The 21868-nt window shown below is 41.1% G+C and overlaps 1 protein-coding gene across 4 annotated transcripts in view; it reads left to right on the top strand.

Moving 5' to 3' along the window:
• Window positions 1-21868, top strand: part of LOC145469110 (1-phosphatidylinositol 3-phosphate 5-kinase-like) — a 42069-nt gene that overhangs the window by 9097 nt on the left and 11104 nt on the right. The window contains exons 9-29 of one of the 4 annotated variants that reach the window (XM_081452772.1): window positions 867-1177; window positions 1713-1827; window positions 2519-2716; window positions 3452-3637; window positions 4543-4662; window positions 5748-6665; window positions 7564-7667; window positions 8288-8359; window positions 9367-9538; window positions 10459-10637; window positions 11508-11621; window positions 12220-12328; window positions 12797-13008; window positions 13867-13981; window positions 14543-15628; window positions 16053-16224; window positions 18913-18969; window positions 19452-19508; window positions 20227-20274; window positions 20981-21071; window positions 21739-21834. In XM_081452772.1, coding sequence (XP_081308898.1) covers window positions 867-1177; window positions 1713-1827; window positions 2519-2716; window positions 3452-3637; window positions 4543-4662; window positions 5748-6665; window positions 7564-7667; window positions 8288-8359; window positions 9367-9538; window positions 10459-10637; window positions 11508-11621; window positions 12220-12328; window positions 12797-13008; window positions 13867-13981; window positions 14543-15628; window positions 16053-16224; window positions 18913-18969; window positions 19452-19508; window positions 20227-20274; window positions 20981-21071; window positions 21739-21834 — 4532 coding nt within the window. Of the gene's footprint in view, window positions 1-866; window positions 1178-1712; window positions 1828-2518; window positions 2717-3451; window positions 3638-4542; window positions 4663-5747; window positions 6666-7563; window positions 7668-8287; window positions 8360-9366; window positions 9539-10458; window positions 10638-11507; window positions 11622-12219; window positions 12329-12796; window positions 13009-13866; window positions 13982-14542; window positions 15629-16052; window positions 16225-18912; window positions 18970-19451; window positions 19509-20223; window positions 20275-20980; window positions 21072-21738; window positions 21835-21868 lie in introns of all 4 variants that reach the window. The other 3 variants (XM_081452771.1, XM_081452774.1, XM_081452773.1) reach the window with 3 other exon arrangements.

Below are 21868 nucleotides of genomic sequence, written 5' to 3'. Positions count from 1 at the left end.
ATAGCATCCAGGCAGAGTACTGCCATTATACTAGTGGTGGCAAATGGTAACCAATGCAATGAATCACATTATAGAGTGAAATGTCACAGCTCTCACCATCGAATAGCAAATTTCTTTGCTGTTTGTAGTCTGGAATGGGTATCCTTGATCACATTTCATTCCAGAATAGTAAGAGGAAACACCCTATGCCAGTAGTAAGCCCGTGCAGTTCTTCATGTATTCCACACACTTATTTCAGTTCACTTTCCCACCCAGTTACCAATAATCAGCAAATCACAGCACTTGAAGCTTCAATCTAAAACTTGAGGAACATTAGCAAACACATACAATATATTCTTGAATTAGCACCCAGGGTGCTTATTTCAAATTTAGGAGAAGATGGGAGGTGCTTATTTGAGAGAGGCAGTTAATCAAGGGAGTGCGCTTATTTAATTTTTTCCTAAATCATGGTCAGATATAATCAGGCTTTTTGTGATATATGGATGTGTCTGTCTCTCAGAAGTCTCAAAGTAATCCTGTCTTTCTTGATGAACTATGTAATATAACCCCTTTAGCCAGTCTAGGCTTGCTGCACAAGGTTGGTTGGGCTTTAGGCAATGAATCTGCAGATCTTCACTATCATCCGTTGCAATGGTCAATGTGCAGTGCTTGAATGAGTTGATAATCGCTTGCTTGTGATTGAAAAGGACCAAAACTATGCATTCTTTGTTGTCTCAGTACTCTTCCAGGTAATAGGGGGAGAGGAGGGGAGGCATGTATTTTAAATTTTGCCTGATAGGTGGGACGCTTATTTGAAGGGGGTGCTTATTTGAGGGGAGGCACTAATTTGAGGATTTACGGTAAACAGCATTTTTTTTTTACTGCAGCCTGGAAAACTTGGCATGGCATCACAGGACACCCAAAGTGAAGTAGGAGGCTCCAAACTTTCTCTGATAACAGACACCCCTCCACCTCCACTGGAGCAGTATGTGTACAACGAGGGGTACCCGTACACTCCACTGAGACCCAGCAACAAGAAAAATCAAGATGAAATTGTGCTGAGCACTAGCAATACCCCGGATGAGATATTCAGTGGAGCTATGATGGCACGGAAGATTGGTGTGGACCGATCTCCTGCCCCTGATATTAGCGAGCTGAGGGAGGATAATGGTGAGAGGTTAGCCATGGAACGTCTGAGGTATGTGGTTTTGAAGTCTGAAAAAACAGATCAGACTTGTGTTACTAGGTGTGTGTTCCATCAATACAAGAATGAGGTCTGACATTTCAGCTAAAAACACCTGTCTTGATGACATACCTATGGGGTAGTGACTGGTAAACACAAGACCTTGCAAGAAGGCAAAACTAGCGTTTTCCTTTGCAAGCCTGAAACATTTTGACTTCTTCAATTGCAAGACTGAGAATTCAAAGTGGTTTAAATGTGAGCTTGCAATGTTCAGGTTCTAAGATGTTCAGACATCATATGATTTGTAAAAAAACCGGTACTTTGAGACTTTCTTAGCCTTTTAAAAAATCAAGACTGTGTAAAAAAATCAAGAATGCCTGACTGGTAAAATTTGACGATGACTGTGAGACCACCCCTGACTGACATTTGAACCATAACTACATGTGCCATAGAGCATGTTTTAAAGGGAAAATAGCACAAAGATGTGATCTATAGCTAGTCAAAAGATAAAAGGTTTAAATATCATACCATTTTGTTGTTTCTCTTACAGGGCTGCACATGCATACCATCTAAACACTCTGTTGGAGCAATTGTTGAGGGATGCTGGGCTGTCAGTTGATTGGAAAGAAACAATATTGCCTATAGTGAAGATAGTCAGTGAGCAGGTAGAGCGGAAGAGATCAGATAATTTTTATCGTGTTGTACCCAGAAAATATCTTTTAATTAATACCCTCCCAAGGAAGGTATAAATTCCAGTTTAGCATCATACTTCCCTTAAAATTTCTCAAATTGCCTTTTAAGATCCCTGTCCCTTCAGAACTTCAATGGGCCTATCATGGGGCGCATATGGATTCCGTAAACTGCCACTTATAAGCCTTCCTGCTAATTAGCCCCACCCTGCATTATACTTGTACTGTACTTCAAACAAAATATTAAAGTTTCTGATTATAAGCCCCCACCATAAGCCCCCCTCTAGTGTAATATGAAATGAATTTGATGTATTTCCAGGGATGTTTTAAAGCTTAATTTAAAACCACTATCTGAAAAACACTGTTGTAGCTCAATTCGAAACTGTTTTTTATTCTACTCATAAGCCCCCCTGGATATGAGCCCTCTTATAAGCAGCAGTTTACGGTATTAATTCCAGAACTCAACATTTTAAACGGTATATAACATTATGTGAAATGGTATACATGTGAAAGGAACTCACAGAATTTTGGGCATCAAGTTTTTATCCTCCCTGTAAACAGTACCATGAACAATTCCAGTTGCCACAGTGTGTCAAGTAATGGTAGAGTTTCCACATATGGAAGGCTTGAGTGTACTTTGTTTAATCTTGTGTCCTCATCTCTGTAGGTGACTCCTGATGTTCGTAAAGATGATGACATGGATATCTGTGACTATGTAAAGTTCAAGAAGATTCCTGGAGGAAACAAGAGTGACTGTGAAATGATCAGCGGTGTTGTGTTCACAAAGAACATCGCAAATAAGAAGATGGCCAGTGTGTTGAGCAACCCTAAAATCCTGGTTCTTAGTTGTGCCATTGATTATCAGGTCAGTAATGAAGCTAATTAAATAATAATAATATTAATAAGGATAATGATAGCGATAACGATAATCATAACCTTTATTTAACCTCGGCAGTGTTTATAGCACAAAGGCTAGAGCACCTGAGCAAACAACTGGAACAAATAATTCAAATTGAACATAACATTGTTGAGAATCCCAACTGGCCGGAGGCAAACCAGTTGGCTATTTACAAGAGTGGTTGAGGATTTGAACCCAGGGCTACCGCCAAACAAATTCAGGTAGTGGTCAGGGAGGAACTTGAACCTGTGACCCCTGAATGGCGGGTCCGATGCGCTGACCACTTGGCTATGCTGCCTCCACTAGCTGCAAAACATTGTTGAAAATTGTAATTGTGATTAAGAGCTTCAAGACACCGTATTATTTCCTTAAATGTAAAAGAACAATTATCAAGTCGTCAAAAAGTTAATTGTCAGCTTCCGTAAGAGATGTACATGTATGGAACTTTTGAATCACATTTCTATCAGTGAAGTGCAATTTAAGTGAAAAGGCAGCTTTCTTTTAGGAATAATATTTTTTTCAGTTGAAGCAAGTGACATGCACAATGTTAGTCTTGTCCAATTTTTAAGAAATGTATGCTGTACATTAAAAAGTATACTTAAGTTCATGTCCTATCATAATTTACCCATACTTAATGTGTTTCTCTTTGTTGTTCTTTCTCCTTTCCTTAAAACATTATCTCATTTTTCCTTTTGTACACAGCGTAATGAAAACCGCCTGGCTTCTCTTGATCCTCTTGTTCTCCAAGAATTCGAATTTCTGAAGAACTTTGTAGCAAGAGTGGTTTCTTTACGACCGAACATTTTGTTGGTGGAGAAAACTGTTTCACGACTGGCTCAGGACATGCTCTTGCAACATGGGATCACTCTGGTCTTGAATGTTAAACCAGTGAGTACTTTAAATGAAGTAAAATCCTGCTGACAACTCTCAAGGCAGACATCACTGTAAGGCAGACACCTCCCTCAGTTGGATATGACTGTCTCTGTCATTGGTCTTAAGTGAACTTCAGTTGTTTCTCTGTAACTAGACTCAGACTGTTAAGCCAGACTCCACTGAACTACTCCGGAAGGTGTTTGCCTTAGAAAGGAGTTCGCTGTATTGCTATAAATCTGGAATTTTTTCTCCTACAGTACATGCTCTTATTAGTTACTTTGACATTATGCGGCATCAATCATCTGACAGCAAAGCATAATGTTTAAGTTTTGCTGTCAAGCATTTTTTAGTGCAAAACACGGTCACGTGCAATATTACCTGCAAATGTTGACTGATAACTGCTGTCCTCACTTTGGACCTACTTAATGCTCTTGTTGTTTTACAGAACAAATCATTTATAAATGACTGCTTCCTGGGGGACCAGTTAATATTATTTCCCTTGAATCTTTACATTCCCCATCGGCTCTGCCATTTGGGAACATTCAGGTTCATGAGAAACAGTGTTTCCCCTTTGGATCAGTCATTCAATGACTTCCATACTATAGCTTTTTTTTGCCTGTCCATTTTACAGCGAAGAAGATGAAGACTTCTAGCCTTCCATGCAGACGATCTTTAGACTTGTCACGCAATCGTCCTTCCCCATGGGAAGAAGGATTGTGTGACAAGCCCAAAAAAAAACATTTGCGTGGGAGGCTAGAAGTCTTCCAGAGATATTTGATGTTCTGTATAGAAGTTGATTTTTAAGGGGCTAAGCACATGTACTTCAGCAAAAGTGGCTGCGTGTGAGTCGGATTTGAATTTTTGCAGCATCACTCACTATATACTGGTGCTGTATTTTAAACAAAGCTCATATTTTTCAGGAAGTGATTGAGCGCATAGCCAGATGCACACGAGCAGATGTTCTTTGTTCCATGGAGCAGCTTAGTCGACCACAACTGGGTTCCTGTCAATCATTCAGAGTTCAGAGATACACTCTTAAGGTAACACTGTACATACAATATCTCATATAAACATTCTGTAGACACTTTAATTTTCAAGTTCAGCCTCTAGATTCTCCTTACTGTTTTTATCTATTTTCTATAATTCTCTTTTGGAGAACTTGGTGTTTATTTTAGACATTGCTCTTGTGCGATGATGTCCTTAAGTATCTTGACCGAAAGGATTACAAGCGTACATGCATATCGCGTTTCAGAGAATTAAGAGTACCTTAAACATGTTTAATTTGTTAAATTCGTTTTCATTGAAAGATTATGACATGTTTTTACAGAAGATCTAGTGAAAACATGTCAGAATCTTTGGCTGAAAACATATAATATGGAGCAGTTTAAGAGGAGCTCAGTCACGGCATTTTTCATTATTTTGGCCACGTAGAAAGTTACCTTTAAATTGAAGGAAACCTGAAAATATTGGTTTACTAACTAAAGATAGAAAAACATCCACACCGGCTAAACTTCAGAACACTCTGCCGCTGAAATACTCCTCAACAAATCTTGCTACCGCGGTCCGCAGTCCGCAGTCACAAACTCCTCAGTTCTCCTGAAATGTAACCTAAGTACGCACGCAAACAAAACAAGAAGAATACACGCAATGTATACTTCGTTCTCTAAACGTCTGCAGACAAGTGATACGATTTCTCGAAACGCGTCTAAACGTCTGCAAACACTACGGGACTGCGGACCGCGATAGCAGTAGTTTACAATACTTACCTAATTTCAAAGTCCACCACTATGGGACTGCGGACCGCGGTAGCACTTCAGTTTAACACCGAGTCAATACATATTGACCCACTAGCCGAATACGGACCAAGGACCACGGGAGCAGTAGATTTAAGGAGGGCGTGTGTGGCAGGGTATTCTGAAGTTTAAAACACCAAAGAGACTATAATAAACCATAAAGGAACGAGGATGTTTAAGGATGGAGAAGATTGACACAGATTACTGACGACGAACTTGAAAAAAATCGGGCTTAACTTTTAAGGTATGTAAACCGTGATGTAGCTCTTTTAAATTAAGGGGGAGAATGTTGGGTCCTATTCCTTCCTGACAATGTACTTCATATTTGCTAGAATGGAGAGTCCAAGACACTCATGTTCATTGATGGCTGCCCAGCTGATCTTTTCTGCACAGTGAATCTCCGAGGAGGCAACAGTTTCGTGTTGGCTAAAGTGAAGCGTATTTTCCAACACATGGTTTATGTTGCTTACAGTTTGAGATTAGAACTGCAGTTTCTCATGGATGAGTTCGCCTTGCCACCAGATACTAACCATTTAATTGAGGAATGGGAAATTGCCGCTAAAAATTTTGAAAAGAGGATGAAAGCGGATGAAGGGGAATTGAATGAAAAAGAGGACAGTGGTGGAGATTGTTCAGAACAGAATAAGAACTTGACAGAAACAACACAGCAAGATTCTAGTGAAGGAAGTGAACTTTTCCTCACAGCGTTAAAAAGCACCATTTTAGCCAGCTCGCCATTTCTCGACTATCCGCTCCCGTATTTGCTCACAGAAGCGGGTAGAAACATGGCCTTAAGATCCGCTCTGCCTCGAGATATTTACTGGTCAGCACGACTCGACCCAGATCCCCATTCTCGTCACTTGACCGAAGAGGGTATGGAGGAGTTTGATTTTTCAAATCCTCATCAGCGCCGCCTGAGTAAGCTGGTTTGCATGTTGGAACCACACCCTCTGTTGTCAGCGTCACTGACAATGGATCCTAATAACATATTGTTTCAAGCCTTGGTGAGCGACTTTCGCGCCCAGGGAGGACAAATACAGCTGACGAAGAATGGGATGGCTGTGTCCCGAGGCCGTTGTAAATGGCTTGAAGGTATTGGCGAGAAGAAGGTTAGAAAGAGCAATAAAGAAAAGAGCTGTCTCCAGGGAACTAACAGCCCAAAGATCAATGTTCTAGAAAGAACAAATGAAGAAGAGCAAGAACAGAAGGATCAGTTTGTTCCAGCAAGCCCGCTTCATTTTAACAGAAAGGTATTACAGGGTTTACCAAGATGGTATAGCTTTATAGGCACGCAATGCGTGCGGACTGCTATGAAGCTGTTGTCTTTTGTACGAATTGCTGATCAATGATACTAGAATTTGTGCAGAGGATGCATACCTTGCTAATCAAAACCAAAACTACGCTGGGAACCGAGGAATAAACTCCTAAAATTCTATGCTAATTAAAGGGAATCTTCCAAATCACAAGCTGGTGTTTTTGTTAAACTGTTTCAGTGATTTGAAGTCGATAATTCTCTGTCTGTTTTGAATGCTGAGTGTTTACTTTCAGCTATTTTAGGATATAAAATTTTCCGCCCGCCGCCATGTTTATTTTTGCAAAGCTTGATGTGAAATTATGACGTCATTGTGTGGTTGGGCGTTTTTTGAAACACAGCGTTGTGTGTATCTAGAGAAATAAGAGTGCTTCTAATCATTTCTTATTCATATTCTGGATGAATCTGCTTAGTCCCAATGAGAAATCTTCCTCTGCAGACTCCATGTTGAGATCTCTGACTGCGCAATGACGTCATGAATTACCGTAAGGTAAACATGGCGACGCCCAGGTGATGTAAACTGAAAACCAAAAACTTTGTATTGGAATCACTTATATAGATAACAGCTTAAAACCCTTGGATCATTTAAAGAGAACCATTAGGTGTACTTTGGAACTTGAACTGATTTTCAGCCAAGATTTGCATTAAGATCTGATATCCATATTATGATCACAAACTTATTGAATGATTTATGAGTTTGAGATGTCAAAATCAAAACTCTCCCTTGTGGTTTTTATATGTTTTATTTGTCTCTCTATGGGAGAAATCGTTGTAAACTCAAGTAAAGAAACTTCGGTTTGTAGCAGTTACTAACTTGAGATAATTTTTTTTTCCAGCAAGTGGACTGTTTGGATCCATATGCTCATCAGAGAATTGCCGTATTATTCATAAGCTACTCAAATGAATCGAACAATTCACCCCGCCCGTGTATTAGTCCATGGTAAGTAATAACAAGGACGAGTAGAGAACTTCTTGGATGGTTTAGTGGGGTGGGGGTTGGGGGCATTGGTAACCTGCGAACGCTGACAATATCACAAATTATACTCCATCAAATATTTTTGCTCACACGTGATTGGTCTAAACGCATCACGTGACTGAATGTGCCTCAGCTGAATCTGAGGCACATTGATATTCCCCAATTTGCGTAAAGCGGAAAATATTTGACGGATAATAAACGCAGTAGCCCCCATTTGACTTTAAAAATATGCACGGATATTTGTCCTTGGACATTATCTATTTCTCAAAGCTCACAGTTTTCCTCAAGCTTCGCTCATGGAAAACTGGTGGCTTCTCGGAACAGATAATGTCCGCGGACAAACATCTGAGCATATTTTCGCACTCGGCTTTTCTGGCTGAATATTTGGTAGCATTTTGGATGGAATAGACTTGCCAATAATTCAAGCTGCAAACGCCGAGCTCGGAACTAGAAAAATGTCTGCGACCCTCAAAACCCACTTGCAAAGTGCGCGATGAAAAAGAACGCAAGCTACCTAAAACTGCAACCGTGAGCAGTCAATTAATACACTGCAATTGTAACCGTTGTTTTTATATATATTGCAGGGCTGTTTTCATGGAGTTTTATGGACGAAACGACATCACTCTTGGTGGTTTTCTGGAGATATACTGTTTTAGGTATATTGTGATGGGTTTTGAAATGCAAACTTGAAGTGAATATTCAAACGGTTTTTGAAACAAGTTTCACAAAACGTTGTTGCCTGTGTTAAAGGCCGTGAAATGTTTTGCTATCTTGCTGTCCATACCAAACCAAACATTTCGTGAGAAAAAGTACTTCAAAATGCGCCATTTGCGGGTAGTGGAGAATAGGATTGCATCTCTATGTGACCTTAGAATTCAGTCAATAGCAAAGTTAGTAAAGGTTGCAGCACCGAACTGCTTCTGATAAAACTTGAAACCGTTTCTGGCTTATTGTAAGACACTTTTGCACCAGCAACAAGTGCATCCCCTCATTCATCATGAGTTTGGTAACGTGAAAGGGATTTCTTTTTCAGACCATCTTGAATGTAATATATTATATCAAACACGAAATACTTTGTCTGACCACATTTCCAAACACTGAGAAGAGAGTTGAAAATACGACGCGCAGCGGAGTATTTTTGACGAACATCGAGGTGTTTGGAAGGGTGGTCAATCACGACCTTGAATAGGTAGGTAAAGTCTGTATACGAGCCAAGTGGCCCATCAGGCCGGAGCTTATCCCGGTTTTCGTAGCATGAAGCGACTAGGAGTATTTCTATTCCGAGATGGAATGCTAGTCCATCGCAGGGTTACCCCCAGCATTAAGTTCGCCGGTACCCATTTATACACCTGGGTAGAGAGAGGCACTGTGAGAGTAAAGTGTTTTGCCCAAGAACAGAACACAATGTCCCTGGCCAGGGCTCGAACCTGGACCGCTCGATCCGGAGACGAGCGCACTAATCTTGAGGCCACAGCGCCTTCCACTCACGGCCTTGAATACTTGATATATATTCTGAATCAAAACTAAAACTAAGACGAAAACGCGGAAATAAAATCACAAAGATCTATGCTAATTTAGATCAAACATTCAAACACAGTCATGGCCATGATTTCTTTCGTTGAAACTTGATGCATTAGTAATGAGTATGATAATTATTTTCCAGACCATCTTACATCTGCCCCAATCCCAACTGTGATATACCCATGGTAGATCACGTGAGGTACTTTGCGCATGGCACTGGGTCAGTCTACATTCACATGAGGAACCTTGAATCACCTATCCCAGGATTCCAACATACTATCCTCACATGGAGCTGGTGCAAGGAATGCAAACAGGTTAGACAGGTTTTAAACTTGCTTAAAAATTTTTTATTACTTTCAGTTTTTCCTTTATCGAGTGTTAAAATAACTTTCAATTCAAGTAAAATTTGGGATGTAAATGCAGAAATGTAAATTTATGAGTTTGTTATACCATGGGACGCATGGTGGCGCTATGGTTAGTGCACTTGTCTGTCCGGGTTCGAGCCCTGGCTGGGGTCACTGCGTTGTGTTCTTGGGCAAGATACCTAACTCTCACAGTGCCTCACCACCCAGGTGTATAAATGGGTACTGGCAAATTTAATGCTGCGGGTAACCCTGCGATGGACTAGCATTTCATCAAGGGGGGAGTAGAAATACTCCTAGTCGCTTCATGCTACAGAAACCAGGATAAACTCCGGCCTGATGGGCCACTCGGCTCGTATGCAGACTTAACCTTGTACATGTACCAAGCTCACGACTCAAAGCTAGTTTAATTTGAAGCTTGCATAACACACAGGGGACAAAGATAAACATAAGTGGAAAACACCTGCGTGACGTCCACGATCAGAGGAACAAAGATCTTAACGAACAATTTACCATCCCCAAGAAATGTCGTGGGAAATTTGAATGCTTAATTTACGAAAGAAAAAAAAACCAAACTGAACACTCAATTTGACTCAATTAAAGCAAAACTGATTAGTACTTAATTAACACTTTCTACATTCCACATTGTAGAGTTTTTAATCACATGCGACGAGACTTTCACACGCATTCTCAGTATATAAAAAACTCCTAGGAATCTGACTTTTGAAAAATTAGAATTCGGAAATGATTAACGAGTCATCGAAAAGTCATTCGAAATTATTATCGCTGATTTTTATTCTTAATTGTTTGTCCAAAGCCTCCGTTATTAGAATTCATTAGTTTTGGACGTTTATTGTATTCCATGCTTTTAGGTAACGCCAATTGTCCCCCTCTCCCCTGAGGCATGGGCGTTGTCCTTTGCAAAGTACTTGGAGCTGAGATTCTATGCGGGAAGCTACAAGCGACGAGCGAGTGTGGAACCATGCGGTCACTCACTACATAAAGATCATTATCAATACTTTGCCTATGCTAACATGGTGGCTTCATTCAAGTAAGTTAAATGCAGCATGATTCAAAGTGCTCTCGGACCAAAGTGCGTTGTGGCGGTTTGTTAGTAGCGGCATTGCGCTCTTTTTAGGGTAAGAAGGTCCCTCCCCCACCCCAAGTCCAAAGGTGCCCATACGCCAGTGGCTTTTAGTTAGCGTTTTCCTGAGCGTGGAGGGTAGGGGGTTCTTCTCATTGGCTGTTTCTTCCTTCCCCTCCCTCTTTTTCCGTCAAGACTGTTATCACTGGACCCTGAGAACTAACCATAGGATCAACCTAAGGAACGGGAACTAGTCGAGGATGAGGCGAAGAGAAAGCGGGAATTAAGAAAGAGGAGAGAAGAGAGAGGAGGGGAGAGACAGGCCGTCGATGCCCCATCCTCAAAGTCACTCGGCTACTTCACTCTAAACCAGTTCCTTTTCTGCCCCTTTAGCCACGTTCAGACCCTTCCAGCTGGAGCCTGTTCACAGGCTACGAGAACTAGGTAGTGCAGTAAATAAATAAATAAATAAATAAACAAACAAACAAACAACAAATAAACAAATAAACAAACAAACAACAAATAAACAAATAAATAAGTAAATATAAAATGACCTTTATTTACCCTTGGCAGTGTTTATAGCACAAAGGCTAATATGACTGAAACAAATAATTCAAATTGAATATAACATTGTTAAGAATCCCAACTAGCCGGAGGCAAACCAGTTGGCTATTTACAAGCGTGGCCGAGGATTTGAACTTGGGGCTACCGAAATACAAATCCGGGTAGTGGTCAGAGCGGGACTCGAACCCGGGACCGCTGGATTCCAAGTCCGACGCGCTGACCACTCGGCCACGCTGCCTCCGCAGTTTTAAGAATGTTGATATTATGTTGCAGGTACCGTCCTATCAAACTGTTTGAGATAGCCATCCCTTCCCCACGGATTTATATCAATGAGAAGACGAGAGATGCAAACTTGTGGATCAGTGACCTGCGTGCTATAGCAACAAGGTAGAGTTCACTTCAACCCCGTACCCTAGTACTCTTGAAATCCTATCTCTGTCACGCAACGCTACACTTCGAAAGCTTAGCGTTACGTTATGGAGAGAGGGTCCCGCAATGCAACATTCCTATAGCTTAGCGTTACGTGACACGCGGAGTGCCGCAAATGGACTCGCTGGGAAGGGATTAGGGAAAAGGAACATGTTTCTATTTTATGTCAGTTCTTGAGTTGTTATGCAGGATTGAGTCAGCACTCGACCCTGGTGGCCCATTAGGTTTCCATAGTGTAAAGTGACTTAGCTGCGAACAGGCTCCCGGCCAGGATGGAAACAAAAATCCGGCGAGCGCGAAACTGAAGAATGAGCGAAGCGATCGGGAAGGGACATCGAGACGTCCCTCGCTTCGTTGGGGCTTGCTGGGAGCCTGTTCGCAGGCTAAAAGTGACTAGGGGTATTTCTACCCCTCCCCCGACCCCCGCCTCTGGATGAGACTGTAGTCCATCGCAGATTGAATCCCAGTTGTTCGTCATTGTGAAACGTCATGTTACTGAGTAACTATCATCTGTCGTTGCCCTCCTTAAAGTAAATTCGCTATGTTGTTTTCACAGAGGAGAGACAGTGTTTGCTGCTGTTTTTGACCGGCTTGAATCTCTAAAGGATTATTCTACTCAGCCAGACCGTCATGTTAAGATACAGCAGTTTTTTGTAGCACTCGATGTAAGTACATGTAACTTGTTGTCTTAAAAGCAAGGTTTTGCTAAGTAATGTTACATTGTATGGGGACACTTATTCAATGACTTTAAAGGAGCTACGTCACATTTAGCGTATCTTGAAAAGCTTAGCATAGATGTTTCAATTTCGTCGTTTGTAATCCGTGTCAATCTTCTCCATGCTTGTTTCGTTATGGTTTATTATTATTTCTTTGGTGTTTTCCTATCTTAGTAAACTACTATTTTCAGGTTTCCTTCAACTCAAAGGTAATTTTTGTACGTGGCTAAAATAACTCAAAATACCGTGACTGAACTCTTTTAATACTAAAAATTGTGAAAATACAAGGAGAAAATGGCAAAGCGTGAGACAAAATGCATTTTGTCCCACGCATTTTGTTGCAATCCCATATTGGATTCTTCAAAAAGGTGCCGTTTTTTTGCCAACAGATGAACATTTTTTTTGAACATTTTTCAGGAGGAGCATACGCGCTTCTTGGAACAAGTTGAAATTGTGGAAAAGAAAGCAGCCAGTCTTCAGGAACCACAGAATTCGCTAGCCACGAAGAACCCGGACTCATGTGAACACTTGGGCCCTGAAGATAGACAGGCACTGGAGTACGTCATAGCAAACAGCTTGAATAGTCTCAAGAAAACCTTGTGCGAAACTGTAGAAAGCTGGAACAATACGTGAGTACTGTTTCAGTGTTGGATAGTCAATAATAGGATTGTAGATGCGAGGTTAGCTAACCTAGTTTATGTAGAGTAGCACAAACACATCCAAGGTCAGTAAGTTGTGCAATTCTGTCATGGCTGATCTTTGGATAAAAGACAACCTCATGTTTTTACGCAAATCTCATGCAATTAGTCAGGCCAAATAAGATCAGAAAATCAGTATAAGGTAAACTACTGTCAAACAATTTCTGTACAACTCACCCTCTGAAATAATCAGAAATAAATCAGGCAAACGTAACTATATTGCTGGCCAAATTTGAGAGATGTTGGTGATTAAAGAAGTCTTCAGTTGTACATTTTCTCTCTTTTTCTCCTACATTTGTCTACAGAGAAACAAATGGAACATAAAAGAATGAAAATAAAACTTGGTACCTTAAACTAAATTCTCCCAAGAGACTTGCATGAAAGTGTATGAAAGCAGTTAAGAGAATTGCACAATCATCCCTGCTGCACAGTTCCTGTGTTTTATTGTTTTAACCCCATGCGATCTCTAGCTTAACTCATCAGTAACTGGAGAAGTTCGTAAATGAAACAAGCTCTCAATGCCTAAATAGGTTTCTGAAGCATGAATGGTAACCCCCACACGTAACAATCCACCTGTACCCATTTATACACCTGCTGGTGGAGAGAGACACTGAGAGAGTAAAGTGTCTTGCCCAAGAACACAATTGAATGATCACGGCCAGGGCTCGAACCCGGACTGCTCGATGCCGATTCAAGTACATTAATCATTGAGCCACCTAGCTCCCCCCCCCCCCCCATTCCCATCCCTCCAACAAAAAAATGACAATGCGTTCTTTAATATTCCTAAAGCCTACAAGAATATTTCCAAGCTGAAAAGAAGAAGACCAATAAGTCGATGACATCTTCCATGCGGGAAGGAAAGTTGATGTCTTCAGTACAACTCGACGGAAAGTCATCATTAGAAGTAACTGTTTTTCGCTGTTCATTATTGATTATTATCAGACAGACAGACAGACAGACAGACAGACAACCCTTATTTAAGCACGATTAAAAATTAAAGCTTAGTAGCTTATGGGGTCGTGCATAATAAAATTAAAATCAAATTAAATTATACTTCGTACAAAGTGTATGCATGATAAACACAGTTCATTTAAAATTCTAATAGCATAAGGTTTTACAGAGTGGCACAGAACTGAAATGGAACCTGTTGTCGACTGAAGAGTTCTTCCAAATGAAAAGTTTACTTTAGTGAATTATGTTTCTACTTTGCCTTGTTATGACATTCAAGGGACGAGAAGCTCACAAGTCTGACTGAATTGTCTTACGTCAATCAAAACAACAATAGATAGTTTAAGCATGACGTCACGGCAAACGGCAAACGGCAAGCAGTAAGCGCTAAATGGCAAACGGTAAACGGTAAACGGCATACTGGTCGTTCTTTTAGAAGCATAATCGCACGAAGGTGTTCCTGCAATTTAAATGTACCAGTAGAGTGCCTAATGTCTGGAATCTTTTTTCTCTTCAGCAACTAAGCAAATCGACTGACTTTCTGGGAGTCCGAGGCGTGGACTTGAATTTTCAAGAAGGAAACCTCAGCCCCTCTCAGACTCCCTGGGGATCAAGATCACCCTCACCCTACCCCAGCCCTGACATAAACGAAGACTCACCTGAAGTGTTGAGCGGGCCAGATGTGGAAGTAATGCACGTGACCAGTGGATTTCGACCAATCCCAAGCACGGAGAAAGACGTCAATACCCCAGTGGACTCCCCCACGGAAGGAATTTTACCTGTGGGAGGGGTGGTTAAGGGACATTCTTTGCCTGGTGCAAAAAATGAGCCTTTAGCAAGGGTCTGTCTTGAGAAGAATCTCACAGAGCGGCAAAGGTCTGAAACCCTCAAGGCCTTTGTTGTTATTGAGGCCAAAAGCGAGAAAGGTCTAGATGGCAATTCATCTATTGCCAAAGAAAACGTACTAGCCATAGACCCTCGAGGTAAAGAGGAACCTTGTGGAGGCAAGGTGGATGATGTAAAGGAACCTTCCGGGGAGAGGATGGATGGTGCAAAGGAACCTTCCGGGGGTAAGATGGACGATGCAAAGGAGCCTATCGCGGATAGCGTTGGCGGTATAAAGGAACCTTCTGGGGACATGATGGATGATACTAAATCTAAGGCGTTTTTTACTGAGAATGTTAAGAGCAGAAATGGACCTCCTGACGGTGTCCTGACTGGAGAAAAGGGACCCCCTGGAGAAAGTATGGAAGAGATAAAACACAGTTCATGGTACATCATCGAAGGATCGAACGGGGAGGAGGAAACAGATGACAAATGTAATCCAACAAATGAAGGTGACCAAACCACAAGTCAGGAACAAGACTCTACCTCTGGAGAAACAAAACGTGAAGATAGAGGAACAGAGAAGATGGTCTCAGGGAAGCCTTTCACGTTTGGTCATCGGAGGGTTGCCTCTTCCCCTCCTGCAATTACTGTAACATCAGTTGATAGCACGTCGTTGTCCGGGGGGGAAATCGCAAGTGGTGTGACTTACCTAGAGAAGAGCCGAAGTGACTCTGATGTCAGTACCTGCGTCAAACAAGAACTTGACGAGTCTGTGGTAAGCCATAATAGTCTTTCTCGTGTTTATTTGATAAAGAACTGTGACGTTCAGGGAGGAAAAGAAGACTCACCCCACATTGTATGACAGCTTTACTCGCAAAGTTGTCCCAAAATTTGAACTATTTGTATCGATCTTACAAAGTTGTCATTCCAGTATACAGTGAAATAATCGATTTCTCGACCTCCTAAGGAAAACAAAAATTGGTTTAAGAAAACGGGAGATCGATATTTGTCAATTGCTTTCAGTGAGACTTAATTGTTGGTGTAGTGGTAGTGAGTTCCGTTTCATCTTAACCCGAGGAGAAATTGTGGTACGAACAAATTCCTCTCTACGGTGGAGTAGTGGAGCTGAGCCCAATAGCCCAATAAAAAGGGATATTAGATTATTCTTTCTTAGCTCGTTGTAATCATTTTGTTGCAAGATGTCGACGGAAGACAACTTAGAAAATCTTGATGAAGACGACACTGATGGCAGTGGGCAAATGGGAAAAGAAAAAACAATGGAAAGCAGCGACGCAGAAGGCTCTATTATAGAACGGAGTTTGCCTGATTTCAGAAAAGTAAACACGGTGCCCAAAGCTCTAGACAAGAAAAGTGAGTAAATAAATAGACTATTTGGTTTGTGCAGGTTATTTTGAAACTCGTCTTTATCGACTTAGCCTTGTCTGATTGAGGAAACAGGCTGCTCAAATTCTTCCCTGGCTCAGGGGACGTGCGAGACTGGCACAGAACCATTCCATATTGATGACGTAACACCAGAGATCCGTATCGTGTCTCTGATTGGTCGCTGCCCGGTTTTGAAATTTTGCGCGAAAGAAACAACCAATCAGATATACTACACGGAGAGCTACGTCATCAGTGAATATTTTTTAATCCAGTTACAGGCCACGCTGATTCGTTTTGACTGGCTTTGGATTTTCACGCTTAAGTATCGAGAGAAATCTGTAGCAATCAGCGACAAGAAACATAATTTCTCGTAAAATCTTTTCAGTTTATTTAGCTTCCTTTATCCAACAGTTGTTCTGTTAAGTTATAGGTACTTTACCATGGAGGAAATTTCATTGACCGTCGACAATAATTTTGTTTGCATTTTCTGAGCTCTTTGATTGGTTAGAAAAAGTCATACGTGATCTAACCAATCAGAGCAAACATGCTTTTTCTCCAGCCAATCAGGAGTAGAAGCAACAACAAAACGTGATATGGCCTATGCGTGTTTCGGGCGCTTGACACTGGCTGCAAGTTTTTCTGCGCCTCGAGCACCAGTTGCAACTTTTCGCGCGCTTTGGAACCTATTGCATGTTTTCCCGTGCTTGGCACCCGTTGCATGTTGTTTCGATTTCTGATTGGCTCATTACATTATTTGCGTTGATTGTGATTGGCCAGATGTGATTTTGTTGGATCTGGTTTATGACAGTTCGCATACGAACGCTACGTTTGTTCTTCCTTCAATCCTCATGTAATCTTTAACTACACAGGATAGTAAATGCAGTGTATTTAATTAGAGAACTAATATACTTGACTGCTGTCTACCCATAACAGCTTTGCAATAGTGAGCAAATATTACTGACTTGAGATCAGTCCCCGTGGGCGGGGTTACTCCCTTATATGGGCTATATAGGTATGTACGGCCCCGAAAGGTAGGGCTTTTCAGCCGTTTTGATCATAAATAGGGTATCGATTTTGGCCATTTTGGTTATAAATTGGGTGTGGTTTTAGCACTCTAGCCACGTCTTGAATTGGTTATGTTTCTTAGAAGAAGCTACCTTTTCATCTTTATCGATAAAACCGTCAACAAGAGCCCGTCATAACTTATGTTTGGGGCAACTGTGTCAGCCGCAACGGTCATAAATGGGCTATCAAATTTTTGGACAGGTCATAAATAGGGTAGCAAAAAACGCAGATTTTGGTCATAAAGAGGGTAAGGGTTTTGGGAAGTGGGCCGCACACCCCCACCCAACTTTTCTGGAAGTACCCCCTCGGGGATCAGTCTTAGCTGTTAGTTCAGTGTAACTACTAATAGTCGCTCATCATAGGAGATAGTAGTTCTGAAACCTCTGGGGACTCCCTAATGAGAAAGTCGGAGATGTAATGAGACTAATCTGGGTGTGACACGAGCTTTATAAAAGCGGAAATGAGAGCATATTTATACCTCTTACTAAACGAGTTCGAGGGCCGTATTGTAAGTTGCGGACCGAGTTTGTTCCCCCTCGATTTATGGCCCAAGCGCGAAGCGCGCGGGCCATAAATCGAAAGGGAAATACGAGGATCTGTGACTTACAGTACGGACCGAGAAAACAAGGTTAGTAAGATATTTATTATATCTCTACTGTGTGTCTGACGGGCTCAGGAACGATTTCTATTCACGCGGAACGGCTTCAAATTTCCGACGCACTCTGGAAGCAAAACGACTCAACTTGAAATCGTTGTTAAGTGACGTCGCTAGCAGGTTTTAATACACAATTTAAAAGTAAAAGAAAGTTTTAAATTTTTAATTGCTAAAAAAGTTAAGAACACTTGGCGATAAATCACGAAACATTTTGGCAGCAAAAACAGCTTTAAATTTTAGCGGGCCTTACAGTAGATTACGGCCCGCTAAATTGACCAATCACAGCGCGCGTACTAACTGAGAGATATAATAATAATTGTTATTACATCGTTTCGTCCCGAAAACATTTACACCTCTAAGCGAGACGAGACGACGAGCATTCCAGACCTTTTCATGTGGGAGTTAGTGCTGTCACAGCAATTCTAGGGATTTTTGATGAATAAAATAGGTTTGAAAGCATTTTACCGTGGGTTGAGTGATGTGTTAAATTTTTGCTGCTGATTTGAACGACTTCTGCTGCGGTCGGATTTTTGTACAGTCTAACCTGCTGTGAAAGTTTTAACCTAACAACACAGTGTTAATTAACAGCCGCTATAACATTGACTACAGATTTTAACTTGTTTGTCGATTCTAACACGCTGATAGACGAAGAGAAAAGGAAAACACATTCATTTGTTACAATAACAATTTCTTACGTCAATTTTCGTTTCATTTCTGAACGCTTCTGCTTTCGTTAATTTTCTTCCTCCTGAAATAAGCCAAAAAACATTGACACTTCAGTCGCGATTAATAATTTTAATCCAGTAATCAATAATTTGTCGGCAAGGCTTATCCAGTTTGGATAATAGTTCTCTGTCTCTCTGTCGAGCTGCATACGTGTTTCTTTCTATGGATTCCTCAACACAAAATTTTTCAATTGACCATAATGTTGTTTTTGGAACTTTTTTGCATTCAAGGTCTTTTTAGGACCCAGTCTGTTGGGGGCACACTGCAGCACCGCTCAACAAAGAAGGGTAGGGCTGGAGAGAGTGTACGTTAATGATCTCCAGTCGCTGTTTCTTTGCAGTCATACGTCACTCATCCGTATTTATCAGGATCAAATTTACCTGCTATTATATGTTTTACACATTGTATGGAACAGAACACAGTCTGTTCATGGAGAAAAGTTGATCGGTGTCAATTTCTCGTGTCAGTAACCGGTAACTGTATTTAAGACTCACTGAAATGTCCCGTCTAGTTAACTACAGTGATCTATGAATCCAGTCCACTGTACATTGTGGTTTGATCACAGCAAGAGGGCAAGTGATTTGCTTCCCTATTATTTCAATCCTAGATCTTCTGGTATTTAAACTAGCTCTCTACCAGAGCTAAGCTATAATCTATATATAACTACTCCCAGCACCATAAGCTGTTATCATCTCATTGACGATAAAGTAAGACAGAGAGAGAGAGATTAAAAAGCTCACCACGTTTTATCTTTGCTCTCATTTCAAAGGTGTCGCTCGTTCCCAGTCCTGGGCGGTCAATCAGTGGCAATCAACAGCTAAAAAGGGTAGGACTGAACCGAAATTTTTCGGACATTAATTATCAGAGTATTCATAGCATTTATTTCAATATTCAAAAACAAGACCTTTTTTAAGAAGTTAAGAATCAGTGAAGTTAATCTTGCAGTGCTTCTTTATTTAATATAATGTTCATTTTTTTCTTGGAATCATTCCTCCGTTGGAAAGTCCTTTGAGAGGTATTTTTCGTCAGTTTACGCCTGGAATTCCGCAAACTCCTTTGAAAATCAAACGGTCCGATTGGACAGCGGTATTTCTTTGAAACACGGCTCCTTGATTAATGCAATCAGTTGGACCAAGATTGGCAAGTCCTGCTGGACAGCTCCTTTCCCAAATTCGTCATGTGTGAATGTTTACAGTAGTGTGCGATCCCATGAGGGATTAAGATAGATCAAGAAAGGAAAAGTAACATCCAATATCAATCTTATCCTTTACTAACGTATGAAACTTAAAGAAATTTTAAGCTGTGATGTGTACAGTTCAAGCGAGAGCATTGCCCACCAGAGCGCTAGACGTTATCTGGAGCGTCACATAAAGCTCATTGGCTGCAGTCAAAGCAACAAAGCCTTTTATTGGTTCAGATGATTTTAGCACTGCACCCACTGAAGATATATTCTGTAAGACTTGTCCTAAGCCGGGTATTTTAGCCGTAGGATGTTAATGCATTTTCTTGTTTTTGATTATATTGAATTTATCATTTTCCAACAGCTCTCGGTACTGAAGGAGGAGACCCGGATGTTACGCCTGCTTCTGACGGTAAGCCACTGACCAAGCCCACTCTCCCAGCAAGAGCCGGTCTGAACTATGCCGTCATTCAATTTCAGCAGCTAGAATCCTGCGAGCTTTTGTTTTCCGTATCTAACCCTCACTTAGAGAGAAAAGATTAAACAAATGTTTCATTCGCGGTCGGTGACCATACGTACAATGTTACATACATACGTACATCCTTTAGTGACTTTCCCCAAGGAAAAATCGTTCTTTTTTCGACACATATGAAGGTCTGTTCTGTAAACATTTCAAGTCGTAAACGCCGAAACGAGAGGTTTCCAGGTGGCTAATGAAAGTGAAAGTACGCCAAAAACAAGAACATATATTTCTGTATACTGAAGACCTGTATTCCAGGCAATTCATTGCTTAAAGAAGCTACGACACGGTTTGTGCTTCTTAAAATTTTTCAAGTTCGTTGTTTGCAATCCGTGTCAATCCTCTCCATTCGTAACCATCCTCATCCCTTTATGATTTATTATTATCTCTCTGATGTTTTTCTATCTTAGTAAACTACTATTTTCAGATTTCCTACAATTTAAAGGTAATTTTGTACGTGGCTAAAATACCGTGATTGAGCTCCTTTAAGCTTCATAATTTCCAACGGACTAAAAAGACCTGGCCATTATTGATAAGGAAGCGCTTCATTCTAGTCTGTGAATAATGGATAAACATTCAAGACAAACCTGTTTTGCAGGATTAACCGGAACGAGCAAGCGTGGTAAAGTGAAACACATCATATCATCATTTATGTCCAGCTCAGCTTTTCAACCAGTTGCCTCCACCTTGTAAGTTATATTTCTTGCATGTTTTGTAATCTTTTGTCCTCTATCTGAATTCTCGTGACCATTTTCGTGACTAAGGTCTCTGTAGATTTTTTTATCCTGCAATGATCAGGTTGTTATTCTCTGGAGTGTCTGTAATCTGGAAAACCATTCGATAATCGGTCACAATAGACCAATTTCAATATATTAAAATTCAGCCTAACACAATAGACCTCAGCACGAGGCTCTGGGGAATAATCCCCACAAACTCTGTAGTTATTCCCCGGAGCCTCGTACTGAGATCTGTTGTTTTAGGCTGAATTTTAATATATCGAAATTGGTCTTCAAACAAAAGCGGGACGATCCCAGTAGACAGTACTAATGATACATAAGGTTAAAACCAATTACCATGATGATAGGGGCCTTAATCATATAGCCTGTTCCAGGCTCTCGGGCAGTGGGGACGATTGGAAAAGCGGGTGAGGGACAAGCGGGGTCTGTTAGAGAATAAGACTCAGACCCCGCCGGTCGCCTGCCCGCTTTTTCGATCGTCCCTACAGACCGAGAGCCTAGAACAGGCTATTAATCATATTAACACAGAATTTAAATAGTCCTGTATTTGCTCTGTGATATGGTTTGGTAAATACAATTAATATCGTCCTTATTAACATGTCAAGTGCTTTGTTTGTAGCCCAATCCATGAACACCACCTTCTCCCCCCTGGGGAGAAAGTACTTGTAGTTGTGAGTGAGAAGGAGACAAGCTCTATTATTGCCTACACACTGAGGTAAGGACCTCACATAGGCACGTCTGGCGTGCAG

This window comes from Orbicella franksi, chromosome 15 (genome assembly GCF_964199315.1).
Source record: "Orbicella franksi chromosome 15, jaOrbFran1.1, whole genome shotgun sequence".
In the NCBI taxonomy this organism is placed as follows: Eukaryota; Metazoa; Cnidaria; class Anthozoa; order Scleractinia; family Merulinidae; genus Orbicella; species Orbicella franksi.
Note: the sequence above shows the minus strand (reverse complement) of the source record. Positions and strands in the feature narration are given on the sequence as shown.